The sequence below is a fragment of the Lagenorhynchus albirostris genome, chromosome 15 (assembly GCF_949774975.1).
Source record: "Lagenorhynchus albirostris chromosome 15, mLagAlb1.1, whole genome shotgun sequence".
NCBI lineage: Eukaryota > Metazoa > Chordata > Mammalia > Artiodactyla > Delphinidae > Lagenorhynchus > Lagenorhynchus albirostris.
The window spans coordinates 74,366,456-74,388,352 of NC_083109.1; the positions used below are offsets into that span (position 1 = coordinate 74,366,456).

The 21,897-nt window shown below is 48.0% G+C and overlaps 1 protein-coding gene across 1 annotated transcript in view; it reads right to left on the reverse strand.

The window, feature by feature from the left end:
* Nucleotides 1-21,897, reverse strand: part of GALNT17 (polypeptide N-acetylgalactosaminyltransferase 17) — a 447,370-nt gene that overhangs the window by 27,309 nt on the left and 398,164 nt on the right. Inside the window, exons 7-8 of the mRNA XM_060122908.1 lie at nucleotides 2,648-2,833; nucleotides 70-207 (exon numbers count right to left, since the gene is read on the reverse strand). Of these exons, the coding sequence (XP_059978891.1) occupies nucleotides 70-207; nucleotides 2,648-2,833 (324 nt within the window). The remainder of the gene's footprint in view (nucleotides 1-69; nucleotides 208-2,647; nucleotides 2,834-21,897) is intronic.

Below are 21,897 nucleotides of genomic sequence, written 5' to 3' on the forward strand. Positions count from 1 at the left end.
CCCCCAGCAAAGTAATCCACAGCCCACCGCACAGCCATCCAGGCCGAGAGCATGCGTGGTCTTAATTACCTCCCCGTAGGCAATGGTGTTATTGTATCTTCTCATTTCTGGGTAGACGTGGTCCAGGTACCACTGGAAATTCTTACACTTTAAACTTTTCCTTAAGGCTTTTCTTTCGGAGACATCGCCTATGTCAATTCCTGGATTCTGAAAGTAAGCAAAGGGCATTAGTGACCAGGGGGCGCTGGCCAGAGTGGAGGACAGGCAGCGTCACCTTTGGGGAAACCGTCAGAGAGAAATCCGAAGCCCCTACTTAATCATCTAGCCCCGAGCTAGACAATACTGTCCCCCGAGCACAGCACGCAACCCCCAAAGTCAGCCGACCTTACCATCATGAAAGGGATCCCGCGACACACTGATATTGACAACCTAGGCCCCATCTCCATCTCTGCCCTTTCTTCAGTGACTCTCAGGACCCAATTATTAGAGGAATTATTTGATTAAGATGAGAAAATAAACATCTATAACCTCCTCCCATCTTTCTTTTCCGTACACGCGTAATTTCCCCCCTTTGCTGGCTCTTTGCGAAGTTCATTATATGCAGATGTGAAAATAATTTTCCACTGCAAAGCTTGTAATGATGCTCTAATGAATAATTCACTCTGCTTTTACAGAAGTGAACCTGTAATGTGCTGCTGTGTGCTGACAGGGGAAAATAAAGTAGCTGAAATACGATTCCAGAGTCAGCCACAGGATGGCTGTGACCCAGTGCAGACAGGATACGCTCTCCTCCACGGCGGACAGCCAAGCATCATCTTGGAGCAGGAGAAATGTTTAAATGATTTCATTAAGATTTCTTCTTCAGCAGCTAAACAGTGATTTTTTTTTTAAAGAAAAGTCCCTTTAAATGTCAAACATTAATATCCAAAGGCAAACCTGGGCAGTGATATTTAACTCTTTGTTTTAATATCCTTAGCGTGATTAAAGAGGATGGTCATTTATGAAAAGCCTGGTAGGGAACACTGGCATTAGGGACCGAGGTGGTTTGTAACGATGGAGAAGCACTGAAATAGGGTTGGCAGCCCTCACTTCTTCGGACCCCAAGTCACACGCCCATCCTAGATCACAACTCTCATCTGCAAACAAGAAAAATGACAGTGTCTGTTCCACTGATGTCACAGGGCTGTGGGCAGAGTTGAGCGAAGATGCCAGTTCACATCCTTGCCCTGCCATGTGCTGGGTGTAGGACCTTAAGCAAGTCAATTTAACTTGCCAGGGCTGCAGTTTACTCATCTGTAAAATGGACATCACAGTGGGTTCATATCAAGCTAGCATTTATTGAGCACTTACTATTTGTTATGCTCTGTTTTAAGCCTCATTTTTATCCTTCCAGGAGCCCTGTGAGACCAGGGTTAACAATCTCTGGTTTACAGATGAGAATACCAGGGCAGGCAGTTCTTCTGTCATGAGGTTGTTATGAGGGCTAAATGAAATATTGCAAATAAGAAACTTAGCGAGAACCTGGGAGAGTGTAAGGAGCTCAACAAAGGTTGCCTATTTTTATATAATAATGTGGAAAATCATTTCTAGTTTAACAGCTATAAAGTGCTGCATGGCCATAAGGGGGTTTTCAGTGCTTTAGAACATGATTTCAATAATTGTAACAACAATGATATAAAAATGCTTCACTTTCAGCCTCTTTATCCACAAACCCGCACATATTCAACTGCATCTCTGCTGTCCTGGGCTCCAGCCTCCTGAAACGCAGGGGCTGCCACTTCTCAGTGGGAACAATGCCACAGCTCGGACACCTACAGGTGCTCTGGCTGAACAGATAAACCCAACTGTGGCTGAGGGTATAGGTCACCCCGCTGTGCTCTGGAGGATAGAAATGCTTGCCAACATTCCATATCCTGTGCTTTAAGTACATCACATGTACTTAGTTTTAGTACTTTAGTACTTAGTACTTAGAGTAAGTACTTCTGATTTAGTTCTCACAATCAACCTAGGAAGGAGGACCTGCTATTTTCCCCATTTTATAGCTGAGGAACCTAAGATACAGAGATGATAAGCAGATTTGTTCAGGATGTCATAACCGTAAATGGCAGGGCTGGGATCCCAACCAAGCCAGAGCACAACTGCCATGCAATACTCCTGTGGGGCTGTAGTAACATGGGGATTTTCCAAGATTATATTCTGGGTAGAATATGGAAGAGAACCGAAGAGCCATGTAAACAGGGATCCAGCATACAGCAGGGACATACGTCACGGGGCAGCTGGAGCTCCACGGGAGGGCACACTGTGAGAGCAGACGGCAGGGTCTGGTGCCAGAAACGTTGGGCAAGGATCTTCTGGACACGGTGTACATTCAGAAGCAGGGTGTCAAGATTAATATGAGACCAGAATTAACACGGTGAGACCCCGCTCATCTCTGTAAATGGATCTAGAGATTTCCGTGGTGCTGATCCCCATGTAAAGCAGGGGTTCTAAAACCTGGAGGTCTGTAAGCCACCTCAGAGTACACTTATAATTTTGCAAGGGTGAGCCTCTTTCTGGGGAGGAACCATTGGCTTAGTAAAGGGATCAGTGACCCATCAAACATAATGTCAGTGCTCTAGGGTGATGGGGGAGGGCTATTCGGTCCTACCTCCAGTGGCAGATTCCACGCTATGTACACATGAGACTTGTAATCGTCCATCCAGACCTCGGCAACCCGGAGAGCGTTCCTCTTGGTGTAGAAGCCGATGTTGCTGTTGTACGGCTTCTTCTTCCGCTCGATGTGGGCCACCCGTGAGCAAGGCAGGACCTCCATGCTGCCCCCGCACAGCCACACCTGGGGAGGGGGGCAGGGACTTCATCAGCCTGACAGAGAAATTCCCAGAGGCCACTGCTCCCTCCCCCAGGCCCGAAAGCAATGGTTCAGGAGACAGCCTGAGTGAGAAATGTGTTTTCACATATAAAGCCACTGAGCTTTCGGGGTTGGTTTGTTACTGCAGCATAGCCTAACCTCACCTGACTAAAACTGGTAGAAAAGATGGTTTCGGGGAGCTTTTCACAGATACAGCAGCTCAGGATATTAAAATGCAGCTCTTCCTAAGAAACGCCAATACGTGTGATGTGCTCCTGGTGACGCATGGGTTTTCTTAAGTTCTCAGTGGTGCACAATTGTCACCTGTGAAGGTTTTATTTCCCATCTGGCTGAAGCTGGGCCCTACGGAGCTATAATGGCAAATTCAAACTAAAAAAACAGAGTATCTTTATTCGTATCAGCACAAAGTGTACAACGGTTTAATTCTCCATTTGCTAATATGCTGTGTTTTGGAGTCCTAAGAGCACAGACGCCGGGCCTTCTGGAACCATCCACCCCAATGCCATCATGTGCAGGTTGCACTTGTTGCTAGAATATTTAAGTGGAAGGCTGAAATATTAATTGCTTCTAAGGGATGCAAAAGCCCAAGGAAGTGACAACTTGCCATCCTCTTGCAGGAGCATGGCAGGCTTCCAGGCTCAAAAGGCCCTGTTCCCAGAGGAAAACAGGACCACCCAGCTTCTCTCAGTCCCAAGCAGGACAATCAAAGCATTTCTGGTGGTCAGGAAGGACTGATTTGTGAAAATGAATTACTGGTACTGGTGAGGAGAAGAGGAAGAAGACACAGAGAGGTTTCAGGGACCCATGAGACAGTCCTGTATACTCTCTAAATGAGAGTGTGCCGGTGAGCTAACTCAGGTCAGCACAGACCACGTATACTCATCCCAACCTAGGTCACTTCAAGCCTTTCTACCTTCAGTTTCCCAAACTCCCTCCTCGAGGATACTGGGACCCTCTCGAGTGTTTGCCCACCTCCCCTGGGCCTTTATTGATTGAATGTAGTGGCAAATTTGTGTGTGTGTGTGTGATCATCTGTTTCTATTTCCCAACTCTGGCTGCACCACAAGGAAATAATACAGATGGAAAATTCTCCTCATAACCAAGAATCTTCACCTTGCCTGTTTCTTCAAGGAGGAGAATGTGAGCTATGAGATTGGTAGACAGCAGGTGATCCAGACTAGTTTGATTTGTGACCTGACAACTAGATGCCCCCATGAACTGGGGCAGACTCAGCTGTTGGCAGTGGAAGGAAGCCAAGTCAGGGAAGCAAAATATGGCAAAAGGCCTATGGGGGAATAGAGGCAAGAGACCTTACAGGGTAAAAGAAGGTGGCTGAATTTCCAGGAGTGGGCAACATACAAACCCACAGAGTTCCATGGGTACGCGGCCCTAGACAGTTTCAGGATTCTGAGAATGAACAGAAAGACATCTCATGTTCACAGATTAGAAGATTTAATACTGTTATGTTAGCAATACTTCCCAAATTGATTTAAAATTCAACACAATTCTTATCAAAACCCCAAAGGCTTCTTTGCAGAAATTAACTGATCCTAAATTTCATATAGAAATACAAGGGACCCAAAATAACCTTGAAGAGAACAAATTTGGAGGACTTCAACTTCTGGGGCAACATGCAAAACAATGAATTTGGACCACTACCTCACAACATATACAAAAATTAACTCAAAACAGATCAAAAACCTAAATGTAAGAGCCAAAACTATGGAACACTTAGAAGAAAACGGAAGAGTAAAGTTCATGATCTAGGATTAGGCAAAGGTTCATCAACTGATAAACAAAGTATGATATATCCATACGATATTATTTAGCAATAAAAACAAAATACAGACACACGCTACAGCCCGAATGAACCCTGACAACTTACGTAAGTGAAAGAGGCCGGTCACAAAGGACTGTATGTTATTTGATTCCATTTATATGAAATGTCCAGTAAAAGAAAATCCATAGAGACAGAAAGTAAGTTGATGGTTGCCTAAGGCTGAGGGTGGGGTCAGAGGAATAGAGTGACTGCTAGCGGGTATGGGTTTCTTTTTAGGGTGATGAACATGTTCTCATATCGATAGTGGTGAATACTGCACAACTCCTGAATATACTAAAAACCATTGAGTTGTACACATTAAATGCAAGCGATAGTAGTATGTGACTATCTCAACAAAGCTGTGACAAAAACAGATGAATAAATAAATACACAGAGAGATGGGGAAAAGAAGATTCAAGGGATGGATTCCAGTTTGGGGAGGCTCCGGAGGACTGGAAAAAGCAAAGCAGAGCTTGGTGAGGATCTCAGATGGTTGACTTCTTTCACTTAGCATCATGTTTTCAAGCTTTACCCATGTTGTAACAAATATCATTATTGCGTTCCTTTTTATAGTAGAATACGATTCCAGTGTATGGGTGTCCTACATTTTGTTTACACATGTGTCAGTTGATGGACACTTGGGTTGTTTCCATTTTGGCTATTACAAATAACCCTGCTGTGAACATTCATATGTAAGTTTTTATCTGGATATACGTTATCATTTCCTTTGGGTACATACCCTAGGAGTGGAATTGCTGGGTCATAGGGTAACTCTATGTTTAACCTTTGATGAATTGCTAGACTTCTCCAAAGCGGCTGCACCATTTTACATTCCCACCAGCAGTGTAATGAGGGTTCTAAATTCTCCCCATCCCCGCTAACCCTTGTTCTTGTCCATCTTTTTGATTATATCCATCCTAGTGGGTGTGAAGTAGTATCGCATTATGGTTTTGATTTGCATTTCCCTCATGGCTAATGATGTTGAGTATCTTTTCATGTGCTTACTGGTCATTTGTCTGTCTTTGGAGGAATGTCTGTTCAGATCCCCTGCCCACTTTTTAAATGGGTTGTTTGTCTTTTTATCATGAGCTGAGGCCTTAGGGTGAAAATGAAGTTGCCTTCCAGTGTCATTTCTCTTTCTCTTGCCTCAGTCTTCATCATCTTTCTGGATGTCAGTGTGCAAGACCTTTCAAATCATTCCTTATGGGCAGTCTGTCCCCCGGGCTCTGTATAGAGCTGGTGTGGAGAGGGCTGTGAGGTGCAGAGGAATGAACCGCAGCAGAGGCCAATATTCTTGTTCAACGTCCTCCAAAGACCAGCTGTATGACATTAAACAAGTCACTTTCTCCCTCTCCCCCGAGGTGCCCCAGGCTCTCCATCCCGGTGTCTCAGCCAAACCTAGCAAGGCAGCCCTGCACCCCCCAGGCTACCTGGAAACGATGCAGTGTCCTACTCTGATGTCTTTCACGATGCTGCTTTTCACAAGTTATGTTTGGCTTTTCTCCACGTGAGAATGAGGAAGCTCCGGACTCCAATGGGAGAATTGCAGACAGTTGACAGGTCAGCCAGCCAGAAAGCGGCAGGCTTCTCTGTGAAGGCCTCCAGTCTGTTTTTAGCAAGCTTTCTTCCCAACTCAAAGGGACAGATACCTGAAGTAACAGGAGATTTCACTGACATCTCTCAGGAGAGAAGACAACATATGTTTCTCTAGATTTTGTCATGTAGATTTGAAATATAGGAGAGAAAAAAGTTTACCCCTAAAAAAAGTGGGGGAGGGGAGTCAAAGGACACAGAGGTAAATAAACCAATGTGGTTCCTGTGACCACATCCTGGTGTTCTGGATCACGAAGTGTTCTAGGGCCACACAGGCCCCTGCAGCCCCTATAATCCATCCCTGCACAGAAAGGGAGCCCCCGACCTTCACCTCCAGGGTCCTTACTTGCATGTGCTCCTTTCAAGGCCTGAGCTAGTATCTGACCCCAGAGAACCTGGAAGCCCTGTCCTGGGGACCCCTCCCATCCTCTCTCTTAGGGAGGGAAGCCCTAATGCTCTGGAGCGGGTCTCTCGATGTTGCCTCCCCAGAGACAGGAATTCTTCCTGGGATCAGATGTGAAGTCACTTTGGAAACCACTTAAACCCATTTACAATGTTAAAAGCAACACTGAAGGAATGCTTAGTGCAGAAATTATGTAAATAACCCCATTCGGTAATCTAAGGGCAGGCAAATTTTAGCCTTTTGTCGGCTGGCAAAATCTGTTCAAGACAACACAGATCGCTGGCTAAGAGAGTATTTTATTTGTTACTTCCGTCCTCCCAATCCGTTTCGGGACTCCCTGGTAACCCGCTTCCCAGAGGCGAGGACTCACACCAGCCCCTCAGCGCTCCCCTCTGCCATCCTGGGGACAGTGCGCTGGCGTTTCCCAGTCTACGTGCGCAGTTTCTCCACTACGCTGGATGGGCACATAATGGCTTTCCTCCTCAAGTCCTTTTCCAAAAATTCAATTTCAAACTCTCCTTTATTTATTACTGTTTCTCAGTAATAGGATTTACCAATATGGACCTCAAAACATACCTCAATTTAAACACCACAGCGGCGAGAACCCCTAAATACCTGGATTCTACTGCCAGTCGATGCAAGTCATTTCTCTTGCATTTTCTCTATTCTATTTCCAAGATTTTGGATCATCTTTGCTATCATTACTCTGAACTCTTTTTCAGGTAGACTGACTATTTCCTCTTCATTTGTTAGGTCTGGTGGGTTTTTACCTTGCTCCTTCACCTGCTGTGTGTTTCTCTGTCTTCTCATTTTGCTTATCTTACTGTGTTTGGGGTCTCCTTTTTGCAGGCTGCAGGTTCCTAGTTCCCGTTGTTTTTGGCGTCTGCCCCCTGTGGCTAAGGTTGGTTCAGTGGGCTATGTAGGCTTCCTGGTGGAGGGGACTAGTGCCTGTGTTCTGGTGAATGAGGCTGGCTCTTGTCTTTCTGGTGGGCAGGTCCATGTCTGGTGGTGTGCTTTGGGGTGTCTGAGGCCTTATTATGATTTTAGGCAGCCTCTCTGCTAATGGGTGGGGCTGTGTTCTTGTCTTGCTAGTTGTTTGGCATAGGGTGTCCAGCACTGTAGCTTGCTGGTCGTTGAGTGGAGCTGGGTCTTGGTGTTGAGATGGAGATCTCTGGGAGATTTTCGCCGTTTCATATTACGTGGAGCTGGGAGGTCTCCTGTGGACCCGTGTCCTGAACTTGGCTTTCCCACCTCAGAGGCACAGCCCTGACTCCTGGCTGGAGCACCAAGAGCCTTTCATCCACACGGCTCTTGGGAGGTCTGAGGTCTTCTGCCAGCGTTCAGTAGGTGTTCTGTAGGAGTTGTTCCACGTGTAAATGTATTTCTGATGTATCTGTGGGGAGGAAGGTGATCTCCGCGTCTTACTCTTCCGCCATCTTCCTCAACCCCCCCATTTCTTAAAACTGCTATATGTTCACAGGTGCCGCAAGGACATCTTCATAAAGATGTACACAAACGTTGACCACATAGATTTCTTTGAGGCGCAGCCAGCCCTCCTCCATTCTCTGCTTCCCGCGGGATTCCGCCTCCCCACAGGTCATTTCTCTTAATGCAAGATGAGGAATTAAAACGAAGCTTGGCAAAGTCCACGTGATTCAGGGGAGAAAAGAAACGCATACTGAGAGCAGCTTGATTGACGGAGCATGAAAAGGGTGTTGGGAGGGCTTTTTCTCCTTTTCTTTTGATGTTAGTTGCTGTTGCTTATGCACGTAAAGGAATAATAAGGGGAGGGGGTGGGAACAAATAAATCAGGTTTATGCTCACTGATTTAAAGTTTTCGCCGGTCTTACTATCCAGCCTGCTAGTATGACATGGTCAGAGAGGGCTGGGCTTCTATGTTAGAAGAACAGCTCAAAGCAGCCTTAATCCGGCGCTTTTGGGTCAGCTTGGCCCCGTCTTTCCCCCCCCCCTTGCCCACCTCTCTTTCCCTATCCTTAGACGGCCCCACGTTGGCTTTCGCTGGCTGCTGTCTCTGCCCTGTTTACAGACTCCTTCCTTTGGACTATCCCTTCTTGAAAAGGCAGCTCCGACTAAGGAGATATCAAGCATTTTACCCATCTTTGCATCCCCAACACCCAGCCTGATGCCTTTCACTTCGTTTAGTCATTCAATTCAATGCTGCGTACGTGTTCACTAAGACCAGAGCTCAGAGCTAAATGCTGCCAGGGATGCAAAGATAACTGAGACATGAATCCTACTCATAGCCTTTGTTCTTTCCTCAGAGTTTAAAACTGGAATTCCAGGAAAGTGTTGAGGACCGCTCTAGAACCTTGGGGTGGAAGCAGCCAGAAGGGGGGGTGATAACACTGCATTCATCTCCCCACATATGCAACCATGCTCTACTCTCATTCAGTCTGCATTTTGCCTAGGATGAAAGAGGAGCTGGAAGGGCGCCATTGTGGATGAACGATGCTCAACCACAGAGGAAAGTGAATTCGATTCAGTTCTTTTTTTTTTTAATTTTTAGTTTTTGTTGAAGTATAGCTGATTTACAATGTTGTGTTAGTTTCTGGTGTACAGCAAAATGTATATGTATGTATATATGTATGTATATATTCTTTTTCGTATTATTTCCATTACGGTTTTTTACAGGATATTGAATATAGTTCCCTGTGCTATAGAGTATGTCTTTGTTTATCTATTTTATACAGAGTAGTTGGTATCTGCTAATCCCATACTCCTAATTGATCCCTCCCCCACCCCCTTTCCCATTTGCTTAACATAAGTTTGTTTTCTAGGTTTGTGAGTCTGTTTCTGTTTTGAAAATAAGTTCATTTGTATCATATTTCAGATTCCACATATAAGTGACATCATATGGTATTTGTCTTTCTCTGTCTGACTTACTTCACTTAGTATGATACTCTCTAGGTCCATCCATGTTGCTGCAAATGGCATGATTTTATTCTTTTTTTTTATGGCCAAGTAGTACTCTATTGTAGATGTATACCACATCTTCTTTAACTTAGATTCAATTCTGTCTTTAACCCCAAATGGCCAGAACTCTGAGATTGTGTACAGTGATCTGGAAGGAGACTGGAATGGCCGCATGCTTCAAGGAGTATCCCGCCGCCACGGTTCAAAAGGCCCTCGAAGGTTGTGATCGCTTTCTCTAGCGCCCGAGTTCCCTCACTGAAACTGACTTGGTCAGGGTTAACTAAAAGACCTTGACAATTACCTCTCCCAGAAATCTGCAGAAGGGGACTGTGGCTTCGGGGTTGCCTGCAGTTTTGGACTAGAACTAATGAGAGGCCAGGACGGATGAGCCCTTCATAGCGCCACCAGATGAAACAGCCCATCTACCCACTGGCCATCGGCTAATAAGGACCTCCCATCCCATTCCTTAGGACACAGTCTGCCTGAGACATGCCTTGGGGAGAACCCGGCTGCTTAGCTACCTCTTCTTTCTTCCCCAGTGGGGGCCAGAGGGAGCCCCACTCTCCCTTGTCACTGAGGATAGAAACGTGAGAACCCCTCACTCAAGTTCCAAAGCTTGGATCCCAAGGGTGAACCGCCAAAGTGGGCATCAGTGGACATGTCCAAGTCCAGACAGAGTTTGAGAAGCACCACCCAAGAAGCCATCCATCCCGGTGCCCCAGACCAGGATCTGAGGCCAAGGCAGAGCCAAGGGCGGTGGGGAGAGCTGGTAAGGGGAGGGCGGGGCCCCCTTCTGCAGACGGGAGGAAGCGGGCATCGAGGACCCTGAGAGTCACTGCGGGAACTGCGGGGCCCGCTGGCTCCACGCTTCCCACAAGCTAGTATCGTGACTGCTGTGGACTGTGATATCACGAAAGGGCAGGGCTGGCTTTGAAGCGCTAGGCTCACGTCCAGCTCGGCCACATGGCAGCTGCGATATGCTCATCTCTGGGCTTTGGTTTCCTCAACCATGAAGGGCAGGTGATAACAGCACCCTATTTGACAGACGTGCTGAGGAGGAGACGAGGTGATGTACGTAAAACTTGTCATCACGATGGTGGCTCATAGTAAATGCTGGGAAAACCCGAGTTAGCGATTACTTGCTGACCACGAGAGTGGCTGCAAATGAGCTGTGTCCTGAGCAGTGACAGCAGGAGGGCCTCTGGCTGGTGCCCACAGGAAGGACATCACCAAACACACTGGCCTTGGTGGTGATGGGGTCACCAGGAGGCATCGTCCAGGTGCAGGAAGGTTTCCATTCCCTTTCCACTCCCTCCTCCTGCAGCTGAGATGAGGGGTGTAACCAGTTTCCTTCCCCTATGAGCTGGTTCGCACAGGAGGCCACCCTGATGGAAGAACACACGCTCAGCTTCCCAGGATCCGTAAAGAAAAAAGAGCGGGAAGAATAACTGGAAGGTAAATGTAGACGGAAAGCGAGTCCACCTCCCGGCCCCCTCGAAAGACATTAAGACAAGGAGACCTTTCAAGGCTGGGGGCTCCTCAGAACCCTTCCAATAATTCCATACAAGCCTTTTCTTTTTGCATCAACTGCTGAGAACGTCAACTAATGTTTTAAATGCTGGACTAGTAACTGGACTGATAATAAGCTGTGATTCCGGAAAGGGACAGGATGGAGCATCAGGGTCCAGGGACTCGGGGGCAAAGTGGATGACCCGGTCGTTACTGATGGTCAGCAAGGACTGGGCAGGGGTGACCTTAGGGGCCAGGATGCTGCCACCACAGGCGAGTCTGGAGCCCAGAAATTCCAGGCCATCATGCCATTCAGTGCTCTTGGAGACGCTGCGTGGTTTAAAGCAAGGGAAAGACAAACACAGATCCCGGTTCACTTGCGTCTGGGCACAAAAAGAAACTCAGAACCATCAGACGACCCTCCTATGTCAATCTGCGCCTGCAGCTGGTGGCTGGGGGCCTGGTGAGTTACGATGTTCGTAGATTTCACCACCTCTTCAAGATTCTTGGTGTAAACCTTAGGGCTTTGATCAAGAAAGGATCCTCACGGTGGGAGTAGACATGCATATGCTGAGAAGTGACAAATCTCAGTCTCTTTCATTGAATTCCAGCTTCTATTTTGGTGCCCAGGTGGACCAGAGGATCATGTGATGCTCTCCTTGGGCCCATAACCGTCCCTGACGAAACAAACCTAAACACGGCACTGCTCATGGGAAAGATGGGGCCAACCTCTGCCAGTGTCAGCACTGGTTCCTGCAGACTCTACGGCAAAGGCTGCAGCCTGGGCACCACAGCCTCCTGGGCACCCGCAAGTCTGGCTTCCCCACGGGAGGTGTGGCCTTAAGACTCATTCTCACCGTGTATGGGAGCCTAGGGGAGGCGTGTCCCCCAGGGCTGAGGTGGTTGAAAAGCCAGTCTGCTTTCTCCATCCTCTCTCTCCCACTGCACAGGGACCTTGCAAGTCACCTATTAAAGGTGGAGGAGCCACATGTGGAAGGAGCCGAGGTCCCCAAGTGACCACAAGGAAGGCTACCTGCCAACCGTGAACATCCACAATTGGTTTTTACTAAAATCTCAGCGAAGCCCCTGAGGTTTGGAGGTGGTTTGCTTGTTCCAGTGGCCAGAATAACCAGCCCCAGAGATGCCCCATCTCCTGTTTTGACTTGAAAGTGTGTAGAATTTTTTTTTTTTTTTTTGCGGTACACGGGCCTCTCACTGTTGTGGCCTCTCCCGTTGTGGAGCACAGGCTCCGGACGCGCAGGCTCAGTAGTTGTGGCTCACGGGCCCAGCCGCTCCGCGGCATGTGGGATCTTCCCGGACCGGGGCACGAACCCGTGTCCCCTGCATCGGCAGGCGGACTCTCAACCACTGCGCCACCAGGGAAGCCCAGTGTGTAGAATTTTTAAACATCTACAGGAACCCCAGGCTTTGAATGGATTTGATGACCTGAAGCAAGTGGCCTCCCAGAGCTTCCTTCCAACCCAGTAATTTTATTTCCATTTCTCTCCCAGAAAACAATGCATTCCTCCGCGTCTGTGGAGGCTGACTATTGCATCTGAATACTGACGATGGCAGTGATGCGCTCTCATCCTATTCTGTCCACTGCCCTGCATGGGGCCAGTTTCATGTTTGGGAAATGGCTGGAATGGTAGCCAGCAGCAGAGATGATAAAGGGAAATAGTCTTTTAGATTTTTAAACAGTTCTCCCTCTTGCTCTCAACGCTGTGTCCGGCAGATCTTCCAGGCCTGGGGTCTATCTGAACAATTCTAACATGTCATCTCCTACCTGCTGACTTCTGCTGCTGTAAGTAGCCAGGGGCCTGGCTCCTACAGAGGCTGTGAGGCCGAACACCTGAGCTCACTACCCATTCACAGAAAGCGCGGTCCAAAAAAAGCCAGCCTGAACAAAATAAGTCTGCCCGCTCTCTGGCTCAGAGAAAACACAGGAATGACACTGTATTATCTTGAATGCACCCTTTTTTCCCTTTTGTGAAAATCCTGGGGTCTGTGGGGTTGGGTTTCCGATAGTTCTTAGAATGCCATTGAATGGCACTGATTTTGAAACCTTAAAGAACCAGCAGCTTGGGGTTACTTCAAAGGCTGCCTCAAGGCCTTTGTCCCGGAGAATTTGAAACACAATCCAGCCTGTGATTGAAGTTCATCATGTCTGACATCCTTAACAGATGCTGTTTGCTCCTGCCTTTTCTTGCCACCCCTGGGTCCTAGGAAGAATGCTCAGGGGACAGGAAGAAATCATGACTGTTATGGGCTGAATTGCATTCCCCCACCTCCACCCTCCGACCCCCTGGCAAATTTATATGTTGAAGCCCTAGCTCCCAGGACCTCAGAACGTGACTGCATTTGGAGATAGAGCCTTTAATGAGAGAATTTAAGGTAACTGAGGTCATTAGGGTGGGGCCCTAATCCAATAGGACTGGTGTCTCTATAAGAAGAGGAGATTAGGACACAGACATGCACACACACACACAGAGAGAAGAGCATATGAGGCCACAGACAGAATCTGGCCATCTACAAGCCAAGGAGAGAGGCGTCAGAAGAAATCAACTCTGCCGACACCTTGATCTCGAACTTCTAGCCTCCAGAAGTGTGAGAAAATGAATTTTTGTTGTTTAAGCCACCCAGGCTTGTGGTGCTTTGGTGTGGCAGCCCTAGCAAACTAACACAACATCCTTCCTACATTTTCCCTGGATTTCATCACAGGGCACTGCCCTGGAGGAACCCGGAGAGAACAGGGCCAAGAGAAGGGTGTCGAGAATGCAGAAGAGGTTCTGTAAAGGAAAGCTTACCTTCAAAAGATTCATCTTGAAGTAGTTAGTTGCCTATGAAATTGTAGCACCTTTTGTTATTAGCTTAGAGGCCCGCTCTGGGAAAACATTTCAAGTCCCCTCTCAGAAACAGAGGAGATTTGGTTAAAGTGCTTCCCATATGGAGGGAAGGTAGTTTCTGGCCCGCAGACAGGAAGGAGCTTCTTCCACAAAATGAGATGCTACATTCCACGGGAAGGAGTGGGGGAGTCAGGAGGGATGCTGCCCTCTCGGGATCATGGAAGAGGCATCAGCAGACAGCCCCGTACTCCTGGTGACGTGTCAGCCCATCTGGGGTAGTTGGTGTTAGAGACACTGGGAGCAGATCCTCTAACACAGCTGAACACAGCTGCCCTGGAACCTCTAGGACAAACACCCTGCCGAGCTTTGGAAGCAGGTCTTACTGCCTTTCTACAACCATTGCTTCCCATGCCAGACACAGAACAGCTCCTAGCTCACAAGCAAGAACATCACTATCTTTTTTTTTTTGCAGTACGCGGGCCTCTCACTGCTGCGGCCTCTCCTGTTGCGGAGCACAGGCTCTGGACGCACAGGCCCAGCGGCCATGGCTCACGGGCCCAGCCGCTCCGCGGCATGTGGGATCTTCCCGGACCGGGGCACGAACCCATATCCCCTGCATCGGCAGGTGGACTCTCAACCACTGCGCCACCAGAGAAGCCCAACATCACTATCTTTAACAACAATGGTACCTAAGACCTACTCAGCCACTCTGCAAAGTACTTGATATTCATGATTTTATTTCATTTTCACAACCAACCTGTGAGGCAGGTCCTTCCCCAAGTTACAGAGGAGGAAACTGAGGCTCGGGGCGTTAAGGAGCATGCCCCAGACACACGCTTAATAAGGCCCAAAAGTAAACTGGGGTCTGTTTGAGCCCCGTACTCTTTCCCACCTTACACACTTCCAGCAGTGTGAGAAGACCTTGTCTCTCTGTGCTCCAGCCTCTCAGCAGAGCCACCTCGAAATTCCGAGGGCTGGGTTACTGGGATACAGATGATCTAAGTCAGAGGCTTCCAAATAACAGACCTCTGACTTGAGCTGACCGCAGCCCCGTCACCTGGGGAGCTTGTGAAAAACACACGCACCTAGGTCCTAGTCCCTGAGGTGCTGACTTAGTGGATCTTGGGACGGGCCTGAGCATCGACATTTTACAAGCTTAGGGTATCTACTTGTTTGGAACTAGGGGAAGATCCGGAAAGATTTGTGCCCTGGACACCTGTGCAGCCTGGAGAAGCCTACGGATCCCTTCTCAGAATAAAAATGCATCCAATATCATGGAAGCAACCTAAATGTCCGTCGCCAGGCGAATGGATAAAGATGTGGCACATATATATACAATGGAATATTACTCGGCCATAAAGAGGAACGAAATTGGGTCATTTGTGGAGACACGGATGGACCTAGAGACTGTCATACAGAGTGAAGTAAGTCAGAAAGACAAAAACAAATATCGTATGTTAACGCATATATGTGGAATCTAGAAAAACGGTACAGATGAACCGGTTTGCAAGGCAGAAATAGAGACACAGATGCAGAGAACAAACGTATGGATACCAAGGGGGGTGGGATGAATTGGGAGATTAGGATTGACTTATATACACTAATATGTATAAAATAGATAACGAATGAGAACTTGCTGTATAGCACAGGGAACTCCACTTCGTTGTACAGTAGAAACTAAGACAACACTGTAAAACAACTACACCCCAATAAAAAAAAAACGCATCAAATAAAACAAAATGCGTAGAATTACTCTGGAAACCAATTATATTGAAATATAGTCATCAAGTTTTGTTTGTTTGTTTGGGTTTTTTTTTGCTGCACGGCTTGTGGGATCTCAGCTCCCTGACCAGGCATCAAACCCACACCCCTGGCAGGGGAAGCACGGAGTCCTAACCACTGAACCACCAGGGATGTCCAGATCAAGTATTAAAAATCATGATATAGTGATACATGTACTTCTTTAAGACATTAAATAAGATCAAGTGTGGATTTAACAACTGCTATAAATTTAAACTCCTCTTACAGACAGGAGGAGACCTAAGTATTTCACGATGTCTATAAGAAGTAGGATGTGATATATGCTTGTCTGTGATTCCTCTTGGAGTCAAAAGCACAGTATGGCTAATGGTACAGACACCTATGGCCTCCATTCATAATTGAAATAATTGCTAATGGTACAGAGATCTATGGCCTCCATTCATAATTGAAATAATTGCTAATGTCGGTTAGAGATGAGTGAACATAAAACATGCATTTTACATTCCGGACCAAGTTTACAGAGCTGTCGATTTTATCAGACTCCTTGGAGATGCATGGACTCCAGGCTAAACTCCCTTGTTTGGGGGTTATTATCAGCTATCATCTAAAAAATTAAGAATATGGATTTCAAGAGATTTTTTTTCATCTCTCCCCAAACAGGTTTTACAAGAGGTGAATCAAGACAAAGAGGTATGTGATTTTCTTTGGCAATGAGAAGGCTGCATGGATATTTTGATCTTTTCTTCCAGGCAAAAGGGACTACATTAAATGATTGATTTAGAAATTAACGACCGCTAGTGGAATAGCAACCACAAGAAATAACATTCATGCAAATCTCACAAGGGAAAATGTTGCATGATTTATCTTTTGGTCAGCATTCCGGCATTCTAAGATGAAAGTTATTTTTTTCTCCACCCTTGCTTTGTTTTGTACTTATCCTAATTTTCTAAATAACACGGTTCCCAGATTGCGAGAAATGATTATCCCTTATTCAGAGCAAACGGTGCCAGAGATCTATTCATGAAAAGAATAGATTCTTCCCGTAATCAACCACCCTTTCCTTTGCCTTGTCGGAGTACATCCTCCCCTTATGAGATTACCTGAAGTTTCAACTGGATAAAGCAATAACAGAGAGCCCCACGTAGCGGCTAGGAGCAATGCTTTATGGGCACCAGAAAGTTTGCTGTGCTTAGCTCTGCACTAGATCCCAGGATAACAGGATTTTGTGCACGCTCGCAAAGCATTTAATAGCTCAGAGCATTTCTTGCTTTGCCACGTTCAGTTGTGTGCTGTGGTTTAGGTGGGTTTCAGTGTTTCCCAGGCTGCGCACAATTATTCATCTCTGTGGCAGAGGTAACAAGGAGTTCCACTTCGCCTGCTGGAGCGGGCTGAGCCGTCCCCACAGGCCTCCTTGCGCAATTCCTCTGCAGCAGAGCCTCTGGTGGTAGGATGCAAACACCAACCTGGAGAGGATGAAGACAGCAGCACCTCCAGGACACTGGGGGGAGAAAGCGGAGCCTGTCTCCCAGGTGTGCACCCTGGAGATGAGAGTGTGATCCACCTAGACACGGCTTCATCCTTGAAAGGGTCTCATAAAATCGCCCAGTGCCACTCAAATCTCAGATCTTTTTTTCTGTTGACTCCTTTCAAAGCAATGTTCTTCCCTCACAAAGCATCACGAGCCTCAGTCCCCAGGATCCCAGACTTAGAGCCCTCACTATACACTGAGGGCAGGTACCCAAACCCGAATATCGATAGGACTGTTTCAGGGACTTCTCTCGTGGCGCAGTGGTTAGGAATCCACCTGCCAGTGCAGGGGACATGGGTTCGAGCCCTGGTCCGGGAAGATTCCATATGCCGCAGAGCAACTAAGCCCGTGCTCCACAACAAGAGAAGCCACCACGATGAGAAGCCCACGCACCACAACAAAGAGTAGCCCCTGCTCGCCATAACTAGAGAAAGCCCGTGTGCAGCAACACAGACCCAATGCAGCCAAAAATAAATAAATTCATAGATATTAAAAAAAAGCTCCATTTCATTATTTGCGTCTGTTACTCCGGCCCAAGCCTACACTCCCAGATTTACCTCCTGCGTCTCCCGCATTACGCTCACCACAAGCTCTCCTGTCCATTCTAAACTCAGCCAGTGCCCACACTGTGTCCACATCAGGACCTCCCCCTCCTGGCCTCTCTGCCCAGCCAAATTCCACCCACTTTTCAAAGCCAGAGACCCCTCCAAGGAAGCACTTTCCTAACCATCCAAGGGAGGGGCAGCCCCCTTTCCTCATCTATTATAACACCCCATATTTGTGCCACTATTTCACAGATGAAGCAGATGGTCTAAAATGTACGCTGTGCACGGGTACATTGTACACGACTCCAATTCGTGAGTTGCATACAGAGCCAGTGCTGAGAAATGTCCAAATTTCCCTGTCTGCAGTGACCCTCACCCTCCATATCAATGCCCTGTTCCCACAGTTCCGCACTGGCCAATTCGGAACGACCCACTCTGACCCCAGGCTCCTTTTCTTTTCTTCTGTTTCTCTCATTCACTTACTCCCACTGAACCTTTTCAGAGAGGGGGGAGCCTCAGGCCATGTGATGCCCGTAATGGTAAAATTAACAACAAAATAATGAGAGCTAACACTTAGCTGTATTTTAGGCACTTCACATTCACTAACTTATTACTAACTCAATCACATAATAACATTATGAGGTAAGTGCTGTTATGTTCCCCATTTTAGAAACAAAGAAATTGAGGCAAAGAGAGTTTAAGCAAATTGCCCAAAGACACCCAGTGTCCTAACCATATTTTCTTAGACTCTATGTTTGTCTATGTGGCATCCATTAATCACAGGGCCAAACTACACACAGGGCCAAACCACATTGTTTATATCTCCCCTGCTATCCAGAGCCCATACTCTGATCTCTCTCCTTACCTAACTCTCACATACCAAGCCAAGATTCCCCCTGCCCTAGATCACCCAGGGCCAGGCACCAGACACCTTGGGACAGCCCCTATGCCCCAAGCGTGCTAGAATTATTCAAACCAGCCAATCCTAAAGTGTTTACCCTGCCCTCCCCCAACCCGGTAGAAACCTCAATAAGGGCTTTGGCCAGCTTTTCCCCTCACTCCTTTTGCCTCCTGACTTTGTGGCCTATCACTCATTTCTAGGAGAAGTCTGAGCAACAGTGAACTTTTCTTTCAGTGGCATTGACCTCTCTGTGTCATCACTATCACCTTTATCAATTAAGCCCGAGGTACAAATCACCCAGGGAGGTAGTAGCTGAACGGGGGCTCTGCACCCTGCTACTGGCATATCCTGCCGCTCCTACTTGGGCTCTGCCTAGCCCTTCCTTTCCAGCTCAGCTTACAGTCCCTCCTCTGTCCCTTTGAATTCCCTCTTGCGCCCTCTCATGGTGCCTCTGCGCCCTGCACTCTCTTGGCAAAACCACCGCCTTGGATGGGACCAAGGGTCTGCATTTCCTGGACCAACACTCACACTACTAAATACTATTGGAAAAAAATCTTAGAAGCACACAGAGTTGTCTCCATAAGTCCGCAAACCTCAAGGGGGCCCTAAATACTGCTGGGGAAGCCCACTTTTCAGGGATCTTTCTCCCTGAAAAGATCCCCCTCTTTTTTTTTTTTGCGGTATGCGGGCCTCTCACTGTTGTGGCCTCTCCCGCCGCGGAGCACAGGCTCCGGACGCGCAGACTCAGCAGCCATGACTCACGGGCCCAGCCGCTCCGCGGCATGTGAGATCTTCCCGGACCGGGGCACGAACCCGCGTCCCCTGCATCGGCAGGCGGACTCTCAACCACTGCGCCACCAGGGAAGCCCGAGATCCCCCTCTTTGATCCTCACGGCAACTCTTTCAATCTTCCCCGTCCTCCTCCAATCTCCAACCACCCCTCACTTTCAGTTGATGCCATAGTGTGCATTTCTCAGGGCAAACAGAAGCCACCAGGTGGGAAACTGCACAGCCCCAGACTCCCACCTTCCTCCTTGTACAGGGGGGATGTGTTCTCCATAGCGTGACGGATGCCCTTGCTGCTGAATCTGTCTAAGGGCACTGGAACTCCTTGTCATATGTACTTCTCAGTCCTGCTGACCCACTTCATTCATTCATCTGTTGAGTATCTACCATGTATCAGGCACCAGTGAAAACAACTGGAGATCTCTGCCTGGTGGAGCTGATACTTTTAGCAAGGGCAGATAGATATTAAATAACACATATAATACGTAAGTAAATTATGTAGCACATCGGAAGGTGGGAAGTCTACGGAGAAAAGAAGTAAAGCGGCGTGGAGTACTCAGCAGGGCTGGGGGTGGCGAGAACGAGGCGAGAGAGGCTACAGCGCGAAGGCGGTACGAGATTTCTGTGGCAAGGGCATTCCGGACGCTGCGAAGGGCTGCAGCAAAGGTCTGACGGCAGGAGCCTGCCAGGTAAGCTTGAGGAACAGCGAGGAGGTCAGCGGGGCTGCAGGAGAGAAGCTGGGAGGACCAGCAGGCCATGAAGTCAGTTCTCGGAGGGGTCTGTCTAGGGGACCGAAAGGACTCTAGCTTTTACTTCAAGTGAAATGGGGAGCCATTGACGGTTCTGGAGCAGAGAAGTACCACGACCTCACATAAGTGTTAAGAGCATCACTCTGATTGCTGTGCTGAGGTGGACTACAAGGGCCAGGGCAGAGGCGGGGAGACCAGAGAGGAGGTGAAGCTGAGCCAGGCAGGAGGTGAAGGTGACTTAGCCAAGAAGGGAGCAGGGAGGTGGCACGAGGTGGTTGGTTTCTTGGAACTCTCCCCTTCTGTGGCTGCCATGGGGCCGGTCTCCCTTGGTTCTTTCTGCCATGCTGCCTGCTCCTTCTCAGCCTCCCAAGAGGCGTCTCCCCTGGACTTTACATTCTGGGGCTCCCCAGGGCTCCTCTTCCAAGCTCTCTCTGGTCAGTTGCCGGTCGCCCGCTGGCGATGTTGAACATCAGACCTGTAAGTCCAACGGTCTGCTCATCCCTCTATCTGGATGGGCCACAGACCTCAGAAATTTAGTCCCAATCTCACCAGAAACTTGCTCATCCCATCTCAGGGAAGGGCACCGTGGATCTCACCCAGTTGTCCAGAGAAGAAACCTGGGAACTTCATTCTCCTTTAATATCAGAGCCAACTTGTCACCTTTAATATTAAAGCCGACCTGTCACCAGGATCTGGTGATCTTGCCTCTGAAACAGCCCCTGAAAGCATCTGCTTCTCTCTAACCCCGTTGCCACTTCCCCACCTGGCATCTTCCCGGGAGGACCCTGGTGCCACCCTGATTGGTCTCCCTGCATCTCTGTCATGACCCGATTCAACCCATGCTCCACAACCCCGCCAGACTGAGCTTCCCAGAGTGCCGATCGCACCTCAGCTCTGCCCATCTTCCATCTTCAGGGGCTTCACATGACCTCAGGAGATGGTCTAAAATCCACCCACAAAGCGTGGAAGACCGGGTCTCTGCTGATCTGCTCCTGTCTCCCCCACCGATGCTCCAGCCACAGGGAAAGGCTCTCTGTCCCCCCCAGAAAAATCCTCTTGGCCCAATTCTGCCTGATAACGAGACGTCTCATCCACCCTCCATCTCTCCCCCTCATCCTCAGGTCTCATCTCAATGTCGCCTTCTCTAGAAGCTTCCCTAGCCCTCCCTCGGAGCTGCATGCCCCACAGATGCCTCGTTTACTTCTCCAGCCATAGCATTTCCATTCTGCCTGCTGTTTCCTTGTTTACGTTCCCATCATGTTGTCAGGTCACCCAGGTGCCCCGCCTCTGATTCCTCGTCCGAAGCCAGCACAGAGGGATGTCTTTGACATCGCAGGCATTTACTGAATAACCAGCATATTAATGTGTGGAGCCAGGATTCTCAGGGAGTCTGGTCTCTGAACAGAAGAGTGGTTCCCTGAGTCAGTCCTATGATCCATGAGGCCAGACAAGCGACACTGGAACATCCTTTATTACCATGAACATGACAATCTGAAAAATAATAATTACATCTCTGACGTGCAAGGCCTTGGACTAGGCACTTTATAGCTTATTCATTTAATTCTTACAATTATTCTATCAAATTACTTATATACCTTTCATTTTACAAATGAAAAACTGAAGCTGTGAGAAGGTAAATAACTTTTGCTGCATA